We start from the raw sequence: 14,473 nt of genomic DNA on the forward strand, positions 1-14,473 counted from the left end.
TGTTTACTTAAAGTGGCACTCTCGTTCGCACAGGAAATGATAGAAAAATACTGGAATTTCCATAAGTATAAAATTTACATAATTTATGATTTGTAATAATACTGACTTTTATTGACTTGCATGCATGTAGTCTGTTATATACAGTATGCTCTGTAACAGTCACGCATATGAATGTGGAGTCCTCTATGCAGGACTGGTTAATGGGAGAGCCCTGGGGTTGGGTGTGGGTGTGGCTGTGCTGCTGCCTAGCTGACTGTCCTTGGTGAGCATTTGTCCTGCTTGGAGTTGAGGGGTTTCATCTGCCCCGGAGGACTTCTATCTAGATGATCTGTACTGAAGGACTTTTATCTAGATGACCTGTGAAGTATTTTTTGGCTTAAAAGCTTGTGAATCTGTAATTCTTATTTCATTGTTTAGTTTTTAGTTCTTCAGTTCTTAGTTCATTGTTGCCAAGGAAATTATCCTTTCCTGAGAAAATGGCTTTTTCCTATACCAACTCTTTCTGTCTGTTAATTGGAAAGAGACTTTGAAAGAGAGCAACTTTTGTAGAAATATTATATGGTTTTGTAAATAATAATGTTATTTTTGTCCAGGTGTTTTATAACATACCTGGCATGTTATTTAAGCATATATTTAAATGATTACAAACTAAAAATTTTAAATCTACTTGCAGCTAACTTAGCAGGATTTAATTTGTGTGCCATTCAAAGGAAAGTTTAAGTTGTTTTTAGAGGGGAAGAGCAAATGAACTTGATAAACTTGACAGAGTCCTTCCTGAGCAGGAGTGTATGTTAGCAGTTACTGTGATCACAGATACTCATTTCTGTCAGGGCATTACTTGTTAGAGTTCAAGTGTGCTGTAAGATTGAATTCTATTTTCTAATGATTCTGACTTGCTCCTATTTCAGGAACATTCACAGTTCAGTTTTATGATGGAGTAATCCGTTGTTTAAAAAGAATGCACATTAAGGCCATGCCCGAGGATGCTAAGGGGCAGGTAAGAGTGCTCAGCGTTCCCAGCTACCCACAGGGATGTCTTCTGAATGGTGACCGATCGAAACATACATACATATTTTTAAAATAAACTAATTGTAGGATTATGTGCTGATAGCCCCAAATAGCAGCAAGAAAAAGAAGCTTAGAATGTAAATTATACCTTGATTTTTGCTCCTTTGGTTTTAGACCTGCTAAAGTTATAGGTCACTAGTTTCTGTTCCAGGTGAAATCCCAGCATCCACTAAGCTGGTGTTGTCCTATCGACCCAGCTGGATCGTGTAACCAGTCTATGGGAAGTGAGGTAAGTGCCTTTTCTTAATTTCGTTCTGTTTTTCCTGGTATATAGTATCACTTAGAAAGTAATTTTAATATAAAATTTACATTGAGTTTCTTACTTCCCCTTTCCCTCTATAAATCGTAGTTGTTAATCTTTAAAAGGCGCTTACCTGACACTCTGTAGGCTGTGGGGTAGGCTGTGGGTCATGGGCCAGAAGCAGTGCGTTATGTGGTCTGGTCTGGCGCTGCTCAAAGCCAGACGGACGGTAAGCCTCTGGAGGACGATCTGGGGTACCGTTAAAACCAGGGCTCCAGTGGTTGACTGGGTTTCCTGAAATACTGGAAAGAAAAGGTGCCAGTAGAAATTGAAAGTATTTTCTTTTACGTTCTGCTGTTATTTGGGATTTTCAGCACCTGGACCTACAATTAATTTTAAGAAATGGAAAGTAAGCTGTAAAAATGTCTGATATGGAAATATGCTACATATGGTTCCATACCATGCAGCGAAAAATGTCACCCAGAAATGTGTTGAAATCACCTGGTCCGCTCCAGTGGAGGGTGTACATTTAGTAGTCTGGAAACGTGGACCATTGCACTAAAAAATGAGTTTTGAACTGTGACTATTTTAAAGCACCTGGTTTTCAAAATTTTACTTTTGAAATGATTGGCTAGCAGAGTTTTTTTTCTCCTGTTAATATGAAATTCAATTTAAAATGGAAATGGTTTTGATCAATAAATTGCTTTGTGTCTTCCTACTTGTGTGTTTAAATAAAATGTTCTTTTAAGCATTCAGTGGTGTGATTTCTTGGTAACTGCTGGAAATATTGAATAAAACATTGTGAATTTAGTTTTGTATATACCTATTTAATTAAACATAATTCTTTCTTTTGTGTTTTAAAACTATTTTGTTATTCTTATTCAGATGTTCATGAGATGGCCTTAGTTCTAAAACTTTATATTTTCCAAATTGATACATTGAGTCAATTTAGTTTGTGGTAAAATTACAAGTCGTAAAAGTTAATTTATTGGATATGTTGGATATTTAGTTTTAATAAGTGTTGTAGCCACATCATGATGTAAGTTAATATTAAGATCAATGCCACAGTGCAAACTACTGAAAGAAAATTTTGGCAGCAGTTTATTTTCTTTAATTTTACATTTTTCTTCACAATTTTAAATTGTAAGCACATTAAATATTTGTAGAATAGTTTTTAATAAAATTACCTCATGATAATTTTGCCAACAAGTGTTGCACTTGTTTTCATCTAAGGAGCACACCAAATCAGGTGGCATTGGGCAGTGCTGCGAGAAGCCAGCTGCATCTTCTCTGCTACGTCTTGAATACATGGAGACGTAATAAGCTAGACAGTAAAACTATTTCTCCTGAACTAGCAAATAAATGCACTATGGAAATGCCCTTCTCTAAGCTTTCCCATAGGTTTTCTCTCCTGTTCTTTTTTCTTCTTGAGTGTCTGCTGATAAAAAAATTTACATTTATCTCACGAGTGTAGAGACTGGCTCACAAGGTCCTTTTATATTTTAGAAAATTTTTATTTATTACTTTTAGAGAAAGAAAGGAGGGAGGGAGAGAGAGAGGGGATGAAACAATATGCTGTTCCACTTATCTATGTATTTCTTGGTTCATTCTTTTTTTTTTTTAAGTGAGAGGAGGGGAGATAGACTCCCTCATGCATCCTGACGGATCCACCTAGCAACCCCAGTCTAGGGCTGATGCTTGAATCAACTGAGCTATCCTCAGGGCCTGGGGCCAATGCCTGAATCAGTCAAGCCACTGGTTTTGGGAGGGGAAGAGAAAGAGAAATCAGTCCAGCCGCTGGCTGTGAGAGGGGAAGAGAAAGAAGGGGGAGAGGGAGGGGAAGAGAAGCAGATGGTTGCTTCTCACATGTGTCCTGACCAGGTATTGAACCTGGGATGTTTGCATGCTGGGCCAATGTTCTATCCACTGAGCCAGCCGGCCCGGGCCTTGGTTGATTCTTGTATGTACCCTGACTGGGGATTGAACGCACAACCTTGGCATATCAGGACAGTGCTCTGACCAACGGAGCTCCCTGGCCAGGGCCCTTTCTTTTACTATTTTTAAAACATACCTTGCATACATTATTCTATTGGGTTTTCGTAGCAAATTCTTAGACAATAGGTATGGCTGATATTTCTGTTTTACAGTTGAAGAATTCAGAACTTAAGAGAATTGAGTGACTTACTTAAAATTTCCCCTCCAATGTGCAGAGTGACTCGGAACTCAGATCTGAGTTCACACAGTGCTCCTTCAAGTGCACCCCTCCATTCTGGTGTTTCCGGGAAACTTCAAAATGTCATTAGTTCTGATTTGTGGAAGGGTCTCTCCAGTTGTTCTTGAGAGTGAATCTTTCCTATTTAACAATAGAGAGCAGAATAATGGGAGGATTCTTGAATCACACAACCACAGTGATCCCATGATTAACAACTCAGATGATCAACAACTACATTTTGTATCTGCTTTCAGGTTGAATATTGTTTTCTCCTAGTTTTCTCTTTATTGGACATGGAAAACCACTGGAAGTGGCATGTACCCCTGGCATTTTTCAGTATTTCTCTAACTTAAAAATTTCCCCTTAGTATGGAGCCCAAAAGCCAATGTTCTGCTTCAGTCAGTCTACAAACATGATCTCTGCTGGCTTAGCACTTTTCTTTGCTTGTCTGGTCACTTCCGTTTCTCTTTCTGGCATGTTGATTGCTTTCTTTCAGTCTTTTTCATTGGTGGTGCTTGCTTTTTAAAAAAAATTTATTTATTGACTTTAGAAAGAGGGATGGAAAGAGAGAGAGAGAGAGAAAGAGGAACATTAATCTGTTCCTGTGTGTGCCCTGTCCGGGGATTGAACCTGCAACCTCTGTGTTTCAGGACAGTGCTCTAGCCAACAGAGCCATCTGGCTAGGGCAGTGCTTTCTCTCTTTACTACTTCAAAATCACTCTCAAGGCTGAACTTAGCTACCACCCTTTAGCTACTCAGGCTGACCCTGAGACCCTCTCCCACCTGTGTGCACTCTGACTGCCGTACCTCTGCTCAGTGGGTTTCCTTCTGCCCAGAGTGTCCATTTGCTCTGTCCTCCGCCCTTGTCCCCAGCAGATCCCACGTCCGTTTCATGCCTCCGTCATTTTAGCTGGAGCCTTCCACCAGTCTTCCTCTTCAGTCAACGTTAATCTTTTCTTTTTTTGTCTCCCATGATTTTCCTCTCCTCTCTCTCTCCTGTCACATTGTCTTATAGTTCATTTTATTTGCCTGTCAATTTCTTATGGAGACAGGACCCCAAAAGGTGGTGGCTATAAGTAAAACTGGGGTTGGGCAATACTGAGGTTTTTTTCTAACTAGAAATAGAAACCTTTATTCACAACTTTGTCATAACTCCCTTTCTAAAAAGACAGGTACTGGGGACACAGTTATACTGGGGAGCTAGATGCATGCTGAGTATTTTCTAGGGTGGAACAGGTTGTGGTCACTTCGGGCCAGTGCGTTCCTGGGGCTTAAAGGCAGCAGCATTTATTAACTGTTGTCTCATGAATACTTAGCACGCTTCCTGGCACATGTAGTGGGGAATTCAGTAAAAGAGTTGGTGAATGAATGTGTTAGGTACAGTCACATTTTGCTTTTCAGGTCATTTCAGTCAGGTGGGAGAGAAAGGGACACCGAGTTTGTTTTGTTTGTTTTTAGTGGCTTATTGTCCTCACCATGTATTTTCAAGAGTTGGGGGGCCATCAGCTTGTATTGCTTAATGACCAATGTTTGTTAATGTAATCTATGAATGAAATGCATTTGATGCTGTGAGCTTGTTTTTAGTTGCTTGGACTAAGGATTTAATGGGTTACCCATTTTGGCTGAATCTGAATTGATGATCTGTTTGACAGCTCCGTGGTCTCAGAGGAAGGCTTAACTCTCTAGAGATATAAATAGTTGTAAAAGAAATCTTCACTTGTGAAAATTTAAATGTTAGCATACTTCTTTACATTTTTTCATATTTTTTATTATAAGCATTTTTAGTTAAAGATAAAAGTAAAGATTACTTAGCAATAAACAAATATAATACAGGAGAAAATAAGTATTCACATCTCAGAAGAACGGCAGCGCGCACAGGCCCAGGCAGACTGGAGGGCGGGAGATGAGTCTGAGCCCCAGAGTGTGTATTTTGCTCTGGTCAAGTCAGGTAGCTCTTTTACAATCCTACTAGTTAACTAAAGCTGTTGTAATAAATTGGTATCTGAACTTTAAAAGCTTTAAAAATTAATAAAATCACACCTTGATTTCTAATAAATTGACCATACTTTGAGAAGTACATTCTCCCTAATAAGGAAGAGTCATTTACTTAATGGAATACATTTCTTTTAATCTTTGCAGAATTTCAGCATAAGCATTTTTCTGATGTCTTTTATGGTCTATTGTATTGCAGAAAAGAATTGCAACTGAGCATTTAAACCCTGCAATACTAAGGCAGAATGCCATTTGGTGTTGCGTATTTGTCATAGGTTCCTTGTTATTTTAGATTTTAGTCTTGGGAAAACATACCAAAAGAACAGTTGTTTGTTATTGAATCTTTCTATTTTATCTGAGGTTATAAATTCAACTAACCTGTCAGATTAAACTCAGTAATCTACCATGTTGGTGATCTACCTTGTAAATATAGTTAATTTGATTTTTAAATTTGTATGTGTGTGAAAGTAGCTTGAAAATGTGACACTTAATTTTTACTCATTAGTGTAATTAAGTTTTGATTAACTTTTAATGCTTCACATGTTTTGTGTTTTTTCTTTGGAGGATTGGATAGCTTTAGTCAAAGCAGCTGCTGCCGCTGCGGCCAAGAATAAAACAGGGAGTAAACCTCGAACCAGCGCTAACAGCAATAAAGAGAAAGAGAAAGATGAAAGGAAGTGGTTTAAAGTACCTTCAAAGAAGGAAGAAACTTCAGCTTCTGTAGCTACACCAGAAGTTGAGAAGAAGGAAGATCTGCCCACGTCTAGTGATACATTTGGTACAAAATATGTTCTTACGTTCATTCCTGATGGCAGTGGTAAACTCACATAGTGACTAATGAACGAGTCAGACCCACTGGCTGCCTGTAATTCGAACACGTAGTTAAATTATTAGGCTTTTACGCTAGCATAATATGATGGGTAACTTTTAGCATTTTACTTGATAGTGGATGCCCTCAATATTCTTTTTTTTTTTTTTTTTTTTTGTATTTTTCTGAAGCTGGAAACAGGGAGAGACAGTCAGACAGACTCCCGCATGCGCCCGACCGGGATCCACCCAGCACGCCCACCAGGGGCGACGCTCTGCCCACCAGGGGGCGATGCTCTGCCCCTCCGGAGCCTCGCTCTGCCGCGACCAGAGCCACTCCAGCGCCTGGGGCAGAGGCCAAGGAGCCATCCCCAGCGCCCGGGCCATCCTTGCTCCAATGGAGCCTCGGCTGCGGGAGGGGAAGAGAGAGACAGAGAGGAAGGACGGGGGGGGGGGGGGTGGAGAAGCAAATGGGCGCCTCTCCTATGTGCCCTGGCCGGGAATCAAACCCCGGTCCCCCGCACGCCAGGCTGACGCTCCACCGCTGAGCCAACCAGCCAGGGCCTCAATATTCTTGAATAGAAATGAGATGAGATTTTTATTTGTAACTTCTTGGTAAGATTTTTGGGTTTTGTTTTTTTTACATTTTATTTTTTTAAGCTTTTAAATGTTTCTGCATGTATTTTGATACATAATGTGGAAAAAGCAGCAAGTCACTCTCTTCCTGCTTTTCCTTCCCAGAGAAGACCTGCTTAGTAGATTTTATTTCTAGTATGTCAGTCTGGAGAGGTTTGTTTTTTTTGAAAATTCTGTATCAAGCACTAGATTAAAAAAATTAAGGCAGAGCATTTTTACTATTTTGCTTTTTTTAAAAAAAATCGTGTTTCGACTTTGGATTCTATATAAATTCTCATATGTGTGTTCTGTTGAAAGTAGGACTTCATGTAGAGAACGTTCCAAAGATGGTCTTTCCACAGCCAGAGAGCACATTATCAAACAAGAGGAAAAATGACCAAGGCAACTCATTTCAGGCAAAGAGAGCACGGCTGAACAAGATCACTGGTAAACCACAATGATTCTTTTGAGGGGAACGGAGGGTTTGATTTTAGAGTTGTTTGTGTTAATAAAGTAGGGTATCTTTGGGGTAGTACAACGGTTAACTAGAAAGACAGTTTCTTTACGGGTCTTCAAGATCAAGATCTTTCAAAACTGTCAGCTTCTCGTGTTGTGCAGAGTGAAAAACGTCCCGGGTCTTCTACCACCTCACAGGGATGTTGTGAGGATTGGCAGGGTCACGAGTTACAGAATTTCATCGTCTTCAGATCACCTTGGTGGTAGGACTAGTTTCTGTAACACTTGAGTTGTCTGCTTTTGTCAACCTTGGTGACATAATAGCTGAGGTTCTAAATAGCACCCATTTTGACTCCTGATCAGTCTAGTTAAGGGTGGTACCATACATGGTCAGAAGGGTGGACACTGACGCCATCAATTCCCAATGTAAAAGCACTTCTGTAAGTTTTTAAAAGTTCTAGCCGTATCTTCCGGTGGGTCTGAGAGTCTGGCCTTGCTCCCTGTGCCGCGCTGGGATGTAGGAGTAGATTCCGGAGGAGAAAGGACGGAAAGCCCTGGCCACGTTAGCCGGCACGGGACAAGAGCCACCGCGTGGGAGCCGGGCCAGTTGTGCTAGGCCCTTGGCTTCCTCGGCCCATTCAAACTCATGATCCCAGGCTGTCAAAGAAGTTATGAACGTGTCGTTTTTGTGAGTGAATGTTAAAAGGGCAGTTAAAATACTTTAATTATTCAGTCATATGTTCTTATTTTAAGGACAGAATGGGCTTTTGTGCCTTTGGCTTAATAAAGCTATATAAACCTTCATTGGCATTCTTTTACAATTTAAAGAAGTTTGGTTTCATTGTCAGATTCAAGAATAAACGTAAATTAAACATTGGTCCATTTCTGATGAGGGGAAGCCCGCTGAAAGATGACTGCAGCTGAGGGTTCTTCAGAACCAGAACCACTGTTAGATTCTAGCATTCATCTAAGTGACTGTGATTGGTTTCCACAAGCGAGACTTCTTAGTTTTTCTATTTGTTGTTATTTTTGTGCCTTTCTCTGATAAAGGATATATTTGGTCCCAGGACAGGAAATACATAAAAATCAACTCATTCATTCCACCTTTTCCTTAGAAAACTTAGCTTTGGAGGAAGCCAAAATGCTCTCCAGGTGGTTGTTGAAGTTGAGCCTTCAGTTTGGCATTAGAGTAATGGACGGTAGGGCTGCATGCTGCGGCAGAAGCGGATGGACCCCTGGGACCCTGACTCCTGGGCTGCCAAGGTTGGAATAGCACTGCTGGAGGAGCCACAGCCGAGGAAGATGGAGGGGACAGCGCCTGACCCAGCCGCCCGCTCGCTAGCACCCTGGTGTTCTTATAATCCAGATGACCCGATTTCAGTTTCCCTCTACTGACGCCTTCCTGAGAAGTTACATTTAAAGAAGTAAAAAAAAGAAAACAGCTCATTCCACAGTGATGCATTCTCTCTGCGTGGCTTTGAAAAGACAGTGGGGAGAGGAGGAGAAACCATTTTACCAAGTGCCTCAAGGAAATCCGAATACTAGTTGCTCAGTGACCCTGTGCCTTCTGTGGAGGGACTTCGTCTCCATGTCCTCTGGGGATCTCAGATAAGCGCGTGGTAGTTTGGCAGCGGTAGGAGAGCATACGATTTTGGAATGTGAGACGGTGATCATTTTTTCCCTTTACTTACTTGGAGGATTTAAATGTGTGATAATCCTTTTAATAGTTCATCTGTCTCATCCTTTCTGATTTCATGTTACAATATATCACTCAGAAAGACAATAGACAGGATTGTTTTTGATGAGTAAAACTCAGGCTTGCTTCTGTACAATAAATTTCATTTGTAGGCCATGACAACAAATGAGAACTAATATAAAAGTAGCAATTTTTGTTATGGAATTATGGTGTATTTTAAATTTATCAAGCTCACTTGTCCTTTTGGTACTGAGAGGACCAGGACTGCAGTTATGCCAGCATCTCAGCCTGCTGTGATGATTTCTGTACACTGTTTGAAATTGTTTAAGCGGGAATTAAGTGGATCAAGCACTGAATATATTAAGTCATGTGTTTATTCACTCTTGTTCTTTCTCATACGTACACCCTACTGAGATTCTAAACCTGCTGTCTGTGTGGGAAATATATAGGGTGGCTTTTTTCATAAATTTCCAAATAAGTAGACATTGAAATTATAGTTGCACAGTGTATGTATGTTCTTCCAAAGTGTTATTTATTTACTTTTTATTATGTAATGTACTGTATGGATAGTTACCGACTTTATGCACACTTATTTAGAATAGACAGTTTACAGAGCGAGAACAAGAAATCCATACTTTGGGACAAAGTTGCAAGCAAACTGCAACCAAATTTAAATAGATTTTAAAATAGGTTGTCAAGGGAATAGAAGAAACTTCAGCAGTTGGTGCATCGTCTGTTTCTAATAGTTCTAGGAGCTCCTTGTAGTTTAGCCGGATTAGATTTGTTTGTGCAGCTTATATATTTTTAAAATAATTTTTAAAATCCCAGGAGTTTGAATTGGTCAGCAATTATGTTATTGATGATAATATCAAGAATATTTGATTCTTAATCCCAGGAAAGTCTCACAGTTTGGAATTCCTGGATGAAAAGCGGCCCATAAGTTTAAGCACTTTGCTCTCTTTTCCTTCCTATTGCTATATCAGAGTACTTTGGGCTCTATGCTGCTATTCCTAGTGGCAACAATAGACCAACTCTATATTTTATAGTTGAAGTTCAGCATATTTTGGAATTGTAACTTTGTGAGTGGAACTTGATATTCTGCTTCTATTTGATATTTAATTTCTTTAAAATGTATTTTAAGATATTCTATAGATAATTCTTCTAGAGGAAGACCTATTAGTAATATGTTGAGAATACATATTTGCAAATAACTAAAAGCAATTTCATTTGCATCTGTTTCCTTCCAATTAATTCTCATTTTCTAAAGATATTGATTGCATTTCTCCCCAGAGCATGAGCAGGTCAAGATAACAGATTTTGCTTTGCCTCTTCCCAGCAGTAGTCAGAGTGCTTGCCTCAAAGACATATTTTTTGCTCCTTTAGTATTTGTATTTTTGACTCTTCTGTAAGATAGTATACCCATCAGTACGACGAGCTATCTATCGATCATATTTGATGCTTCTGAATTCACTAGATTCACCCAAGTATTGTCTTTTCTAATCTCATTTTAGGTAGTTCTTATTAAATGCCCATGGCTTTTTATAAGAACATCACAGAGCTCTCTTTTTTCTTCACAGCCCATTAAGTGGGAACTGCTCTTCATTAATTGGTATAATATCCTAATGTAAATTCAGAGTGTGGCTGAATTATTTTTTTAAAATGTGTTGTACCTTTAATTTTGTAGTTGTGACCTACTCCATCTATTGATGAGATATAAAATATTTTCACTACCTGTATGAAAGGAGACAAAATGTAAGATGCATGTAATAGATCGAGTAGCAAGCACCTGTCCTGTGTGACTAGTGCTTAGAAGTAGAATCTCCACTCAATATCCTACAAAAGAATTCGATTCTCTAATTATTTTTCTTTTTATTTTAGTAGTATTGATTCTCAAAAATATTAGAGAAAAACCTAGTGAAGGCACATTTAAATGTTAAAGAACTACATCATGCTTCGTCTTTTTCAGTCATCTAAAGATATGTTCAGAAGTTACCATATTAATATATCAATAATTAGGGTAAAATTTATGGTTTATAGACTATTTTTGTAAAATTATTTATATGTTGCTTTCCCCTCCATTTAAATCTACACTTGATATTGTGAGACTCAGACAAACTATGTCTAGATTATTATCTCAAACGAGATCAAATACGTTTTAATACCAATCTTTGATGTATCTACTTCATTTTTTTGCATTTTCCTTTAAAAATTTAAATCATAATTCCGAGTAATAGATTATCTATTCAACTTTCCAATAAAGAAAAAATGCTTTTTGCCTCGTTTATCATTTGGCTGCATTATCACTTTAAGAATACAATTTTTAGGCTTGACCTGTGGTGGTGCAGTGAGTGGATAAAGTGTTGATCTGGAACTCTGAGGTCGCCAGTTCAAAACCCTGGGCTTGCCTGGTCAGGGCACATAAGGGAGTTGATGCTTCCTGCTCCTCCTTCCTTCTTTCTCTCCCCTCTCTAAAATGAATGAATGAAAAAATAAACTTACTTTAAAAAACACAATTTTTAATATTTGAATTTCTACTTAGATCACTTAACATTTTGAGACAGTTATCTGAAAAAGTCAAGAAATGTTGCCTTGTGACTAGCTTGAAGTTATGGGACCCTTGGGGGTACCTTTTTCTTCCTATTAAATATGCTGTAGACAGCTTCAGAAATATCAGGTTTATAATTGCTGTACTAAGTCTACTATTATGTTTTTGATTGTTAAACATCCTTTGAAGCAAAGAATGTTTGTGTGGCCAACTTTGAAGCGACACAGAAATGATTTGGGGGGACCTTTTGTGTATCCAGTGGCCATAAGCAAAAACAGATACTTGGTATTATACAAGCTTTATAAACTCGGCTTCATTGAAGGTACTTGTCAAGAAAATGTCTTTAATTATTCCAGATAAAATATTGTCTTGTAAACTTGAGAATTAGTGATGTACATTGGAGGAAACTAGAACTCCCAAGTTACTTCATATTTGTAAAATGAGGCTGTAATACTAAGATGTTATAGAAGGACGCATACTTTGTTCATATTAACAAAAAATGGACTCATTGGTGATTTTAGCACTTGTGTGGGATAAGCTACAGATGGGTATAGAGATAAACTGTAAAGCTTTTAAAGGACCCAAGTGAAATTAAAAATTGGGAGTAATTTTTTTAAGGTAATAATAGAAAAACAAAAGATATTTTCTAGATCTTAGGAAGAGATTCTCTTAATAGTAATTTTACATTTGATTTCAGTTGTATAGATAAAGCCCATAATTAAGAATACTAACAGTCTAATACTAGGTTTTTCGATGTTAAATGGTAGAATTTCAAATTTTCAAAGAATAAATGTGTATGTGTATAGTACTGTAAGGGTATCTTTGGGAGGATTAGAACTAATTATGTAAACTTTCAAATTTGATTCATTTCTGTGAGTCATTATTAAGGGTGTTTATATTTTTGACAAGTAAACTTTTGAGAATATTTACTCCCTATATATTAAAAAGTATGGGAGATTTCAACTGGTAAAATTTTTATGAAGTAGGGTAAAAGTCACCATTCTTTCTAATAAGCAATTTCTGTACAATTTTTCTCAAGGTTTGTTGGCATCCAAAGCTGTTGGGGTGGATGGTGCTGAAAAAAAGGAAGACCGCAAAGAAACGGCTCCAATGCTGGAGCAGGTATGACACGGTAGCATTTGATTGTTTTCAAGGGTCCCAACTGGAATGACCCCGGAGCTCTAATGTCCACGCTATTGAAATTGCCCTTTGGTCAGATATGGGAATAGGAAGCTAATTATTTGATGGCAAATTTTTAACTCTGCCTTCTCCAAGGTATACAAACTACAGACTTCACTCGTGTTTGTTTTCAGTAGACTGGCATTTCAAGCCTTTGTCTCCAACATTCGAAGGCTTGGAGACAGGCATCCCAGGGTATAAGCTTCCAGCTGGACCACCTCTAACTAGCTTACGGAAAGACCCTTACACAAATACTTCTCATTTGTGAGTTAAAACAGGGTTTTTGACATCTAATAAAGCTTCTTTTGTAAGAAGTTTCTTTTATATTGTAACAATTGGTGTTATTAGACTATGTGTTTTATGAATTGATCAATGAGCCATACATTTTTTGCTAGGATGTATATTTTAATAACTACAAAAAAAAAGAATTAAAAAAAATATTAAGGGTCTGTCTTTAAACCACCTAATAAAGGGATTTAAAAGTGAAGGTTGCAGTTGCTAGATTTTGCCTTGGCTGCCTTCAGATTCCCACACCACCTGTACATAATGAACTGTGCATGCTTTTACATTCTCTAAGGGCTTAACTTCTCGGGCACTGGAAGACGATAAGAACACAGTAATAGCCATAACTGGATTTCCTTGGTTCTCCTGTTTTAAAATCTGAGCCTTAATGTAGTTTTAATATATCCTTTTTGTATTATTTTCATTTTCTTTATTAGTAGCCTAATAAAGAAGACGTTAAAATGAGTATCTTTTGCTCTTTTCTATATGCGTTTAAAAAAATACTCCAAATTTAATTGATATTGTATTGAGTTTTTCAGGGTGATTTTAGGCTTGATTTGATAATAATGCATTGTTTTGGTGCCTCCGTTAATGTTGTATTAAGTCAGCGGTCTCTTAAATTGATTCATATGTCAGCAGATCATACCTTCTGGTTTTCTGTGGTCATCAAATGGTTAAGTCTGCCATTATTGTTGGTATATCAACCAAATTTTAAGTGACATTTTTTTACTGTGTATTACTATAGTCAACATCCCAGATATAACATTATTTTGTATTTTCACCACTGTTTATGGTATTCTCAGAATGCAATAAATCAGGGACTTGGGTAATAAAATGTTTCTGGAAAATTCATTACAATGTCAATCTTTCATTATGCACAATCCTACTGAGGTGAATGTGAAAATTACTTATACGTGGCAGTTAGTGTGGAGGGCAATGCCCACTTCAGAGAGAACAGAAATCAACATTTTGAAATTGAGTTCAAAGAAAGAAACAAAGAAAAATTAAGTAACTCGGCTGTTTCTATTTGCATAACTTAAAAAATGTTGAGAGTCCTTGCCAGTTTTGTAACAAAGAGACCAGTAATCATTAATGAAAACGATGTCAATTCTTTTAGATTTTTAAGGGACGTAATGATGTTCCCTTATTTTTTATGTCGTTCAGTTTGATTTCAATGTGAAAATGTTTTAAAACCAAATTCTTAATTTTTATGCTGTTTGCCCTGCTTCAGAGTTAAAAAGCCGAGTTATAAAACTCCTAATTACATGTTAATTGGTATCAATAGAAAAGTAGACTGAAAAGAGAGGTGTTGATTGTCACTAACCTCTTTTTGTCCTAACGAGTAAAAAAATTATGTCACTCATGACATAAACTTTTAAC

The 14,473-nt window shown here is 37.8% G+C and overlaps 1 protein-coding gene across 10 annotated transcripts in view; it reads left to right on the forward strand.

Annotated features, from left to right (window-relative positions):
- Positions 1 to 14,473, forward strand: part of PHF20L1 (PHD finger protein 20 like 1) — a 78,553-nt gene that overhangs the window by 33,929 nt on the left and 30,151 nt on the right. For 5 of the 10 annotated variants that reach the window (XM_066379542.1, XM_066379541.1, XM_066379545.1 and 2 more), the window contains exons 5-9: positions 909 to 997; positions 1,208 to 1,297; positions 6,078 to 6,291; positions 7,254 to 7,382; positions 12,672 to 12,754. In XM_066379542.1, coding sequence (XP_066235639.1) covers positions 909 to 997; positions 1,208 to 1,297; positions 6,078 to 6,291; positions 7,254 to 7,382; positions 12,672 to 12,754 — 605 coding nt within the window. The remainder of the gene's footprint in view (positions 1 to 908; positions 998 to 1,207; positions 1,298 to 6,077; positions 6,292 to 7,253; positions 7,383 to 12,671; positions 12,755 to 14,473) is intronic. The other 5 variants (XM_066379543.1, XM_066379546.1, XM_066379547.1 and 2 more) reach the window with 5 other exon arrangements.

The sequence above is a fragment of the Saccopteryx leptura genome, chromosome 3, assembly GCF_036850995.1.
Source record: "Saccopteryx leptura isolate mSacLep1 chromosome 3, mSacLep1_pri_phased_curated, whole genome shotgun sequence".
Lineage (NCBI taxonomy): Eukaryota > Metazoa > Chordata > Mammalia > Chiroptera > Emballonuridae > Saccopteryx > Saccopteryx leptura.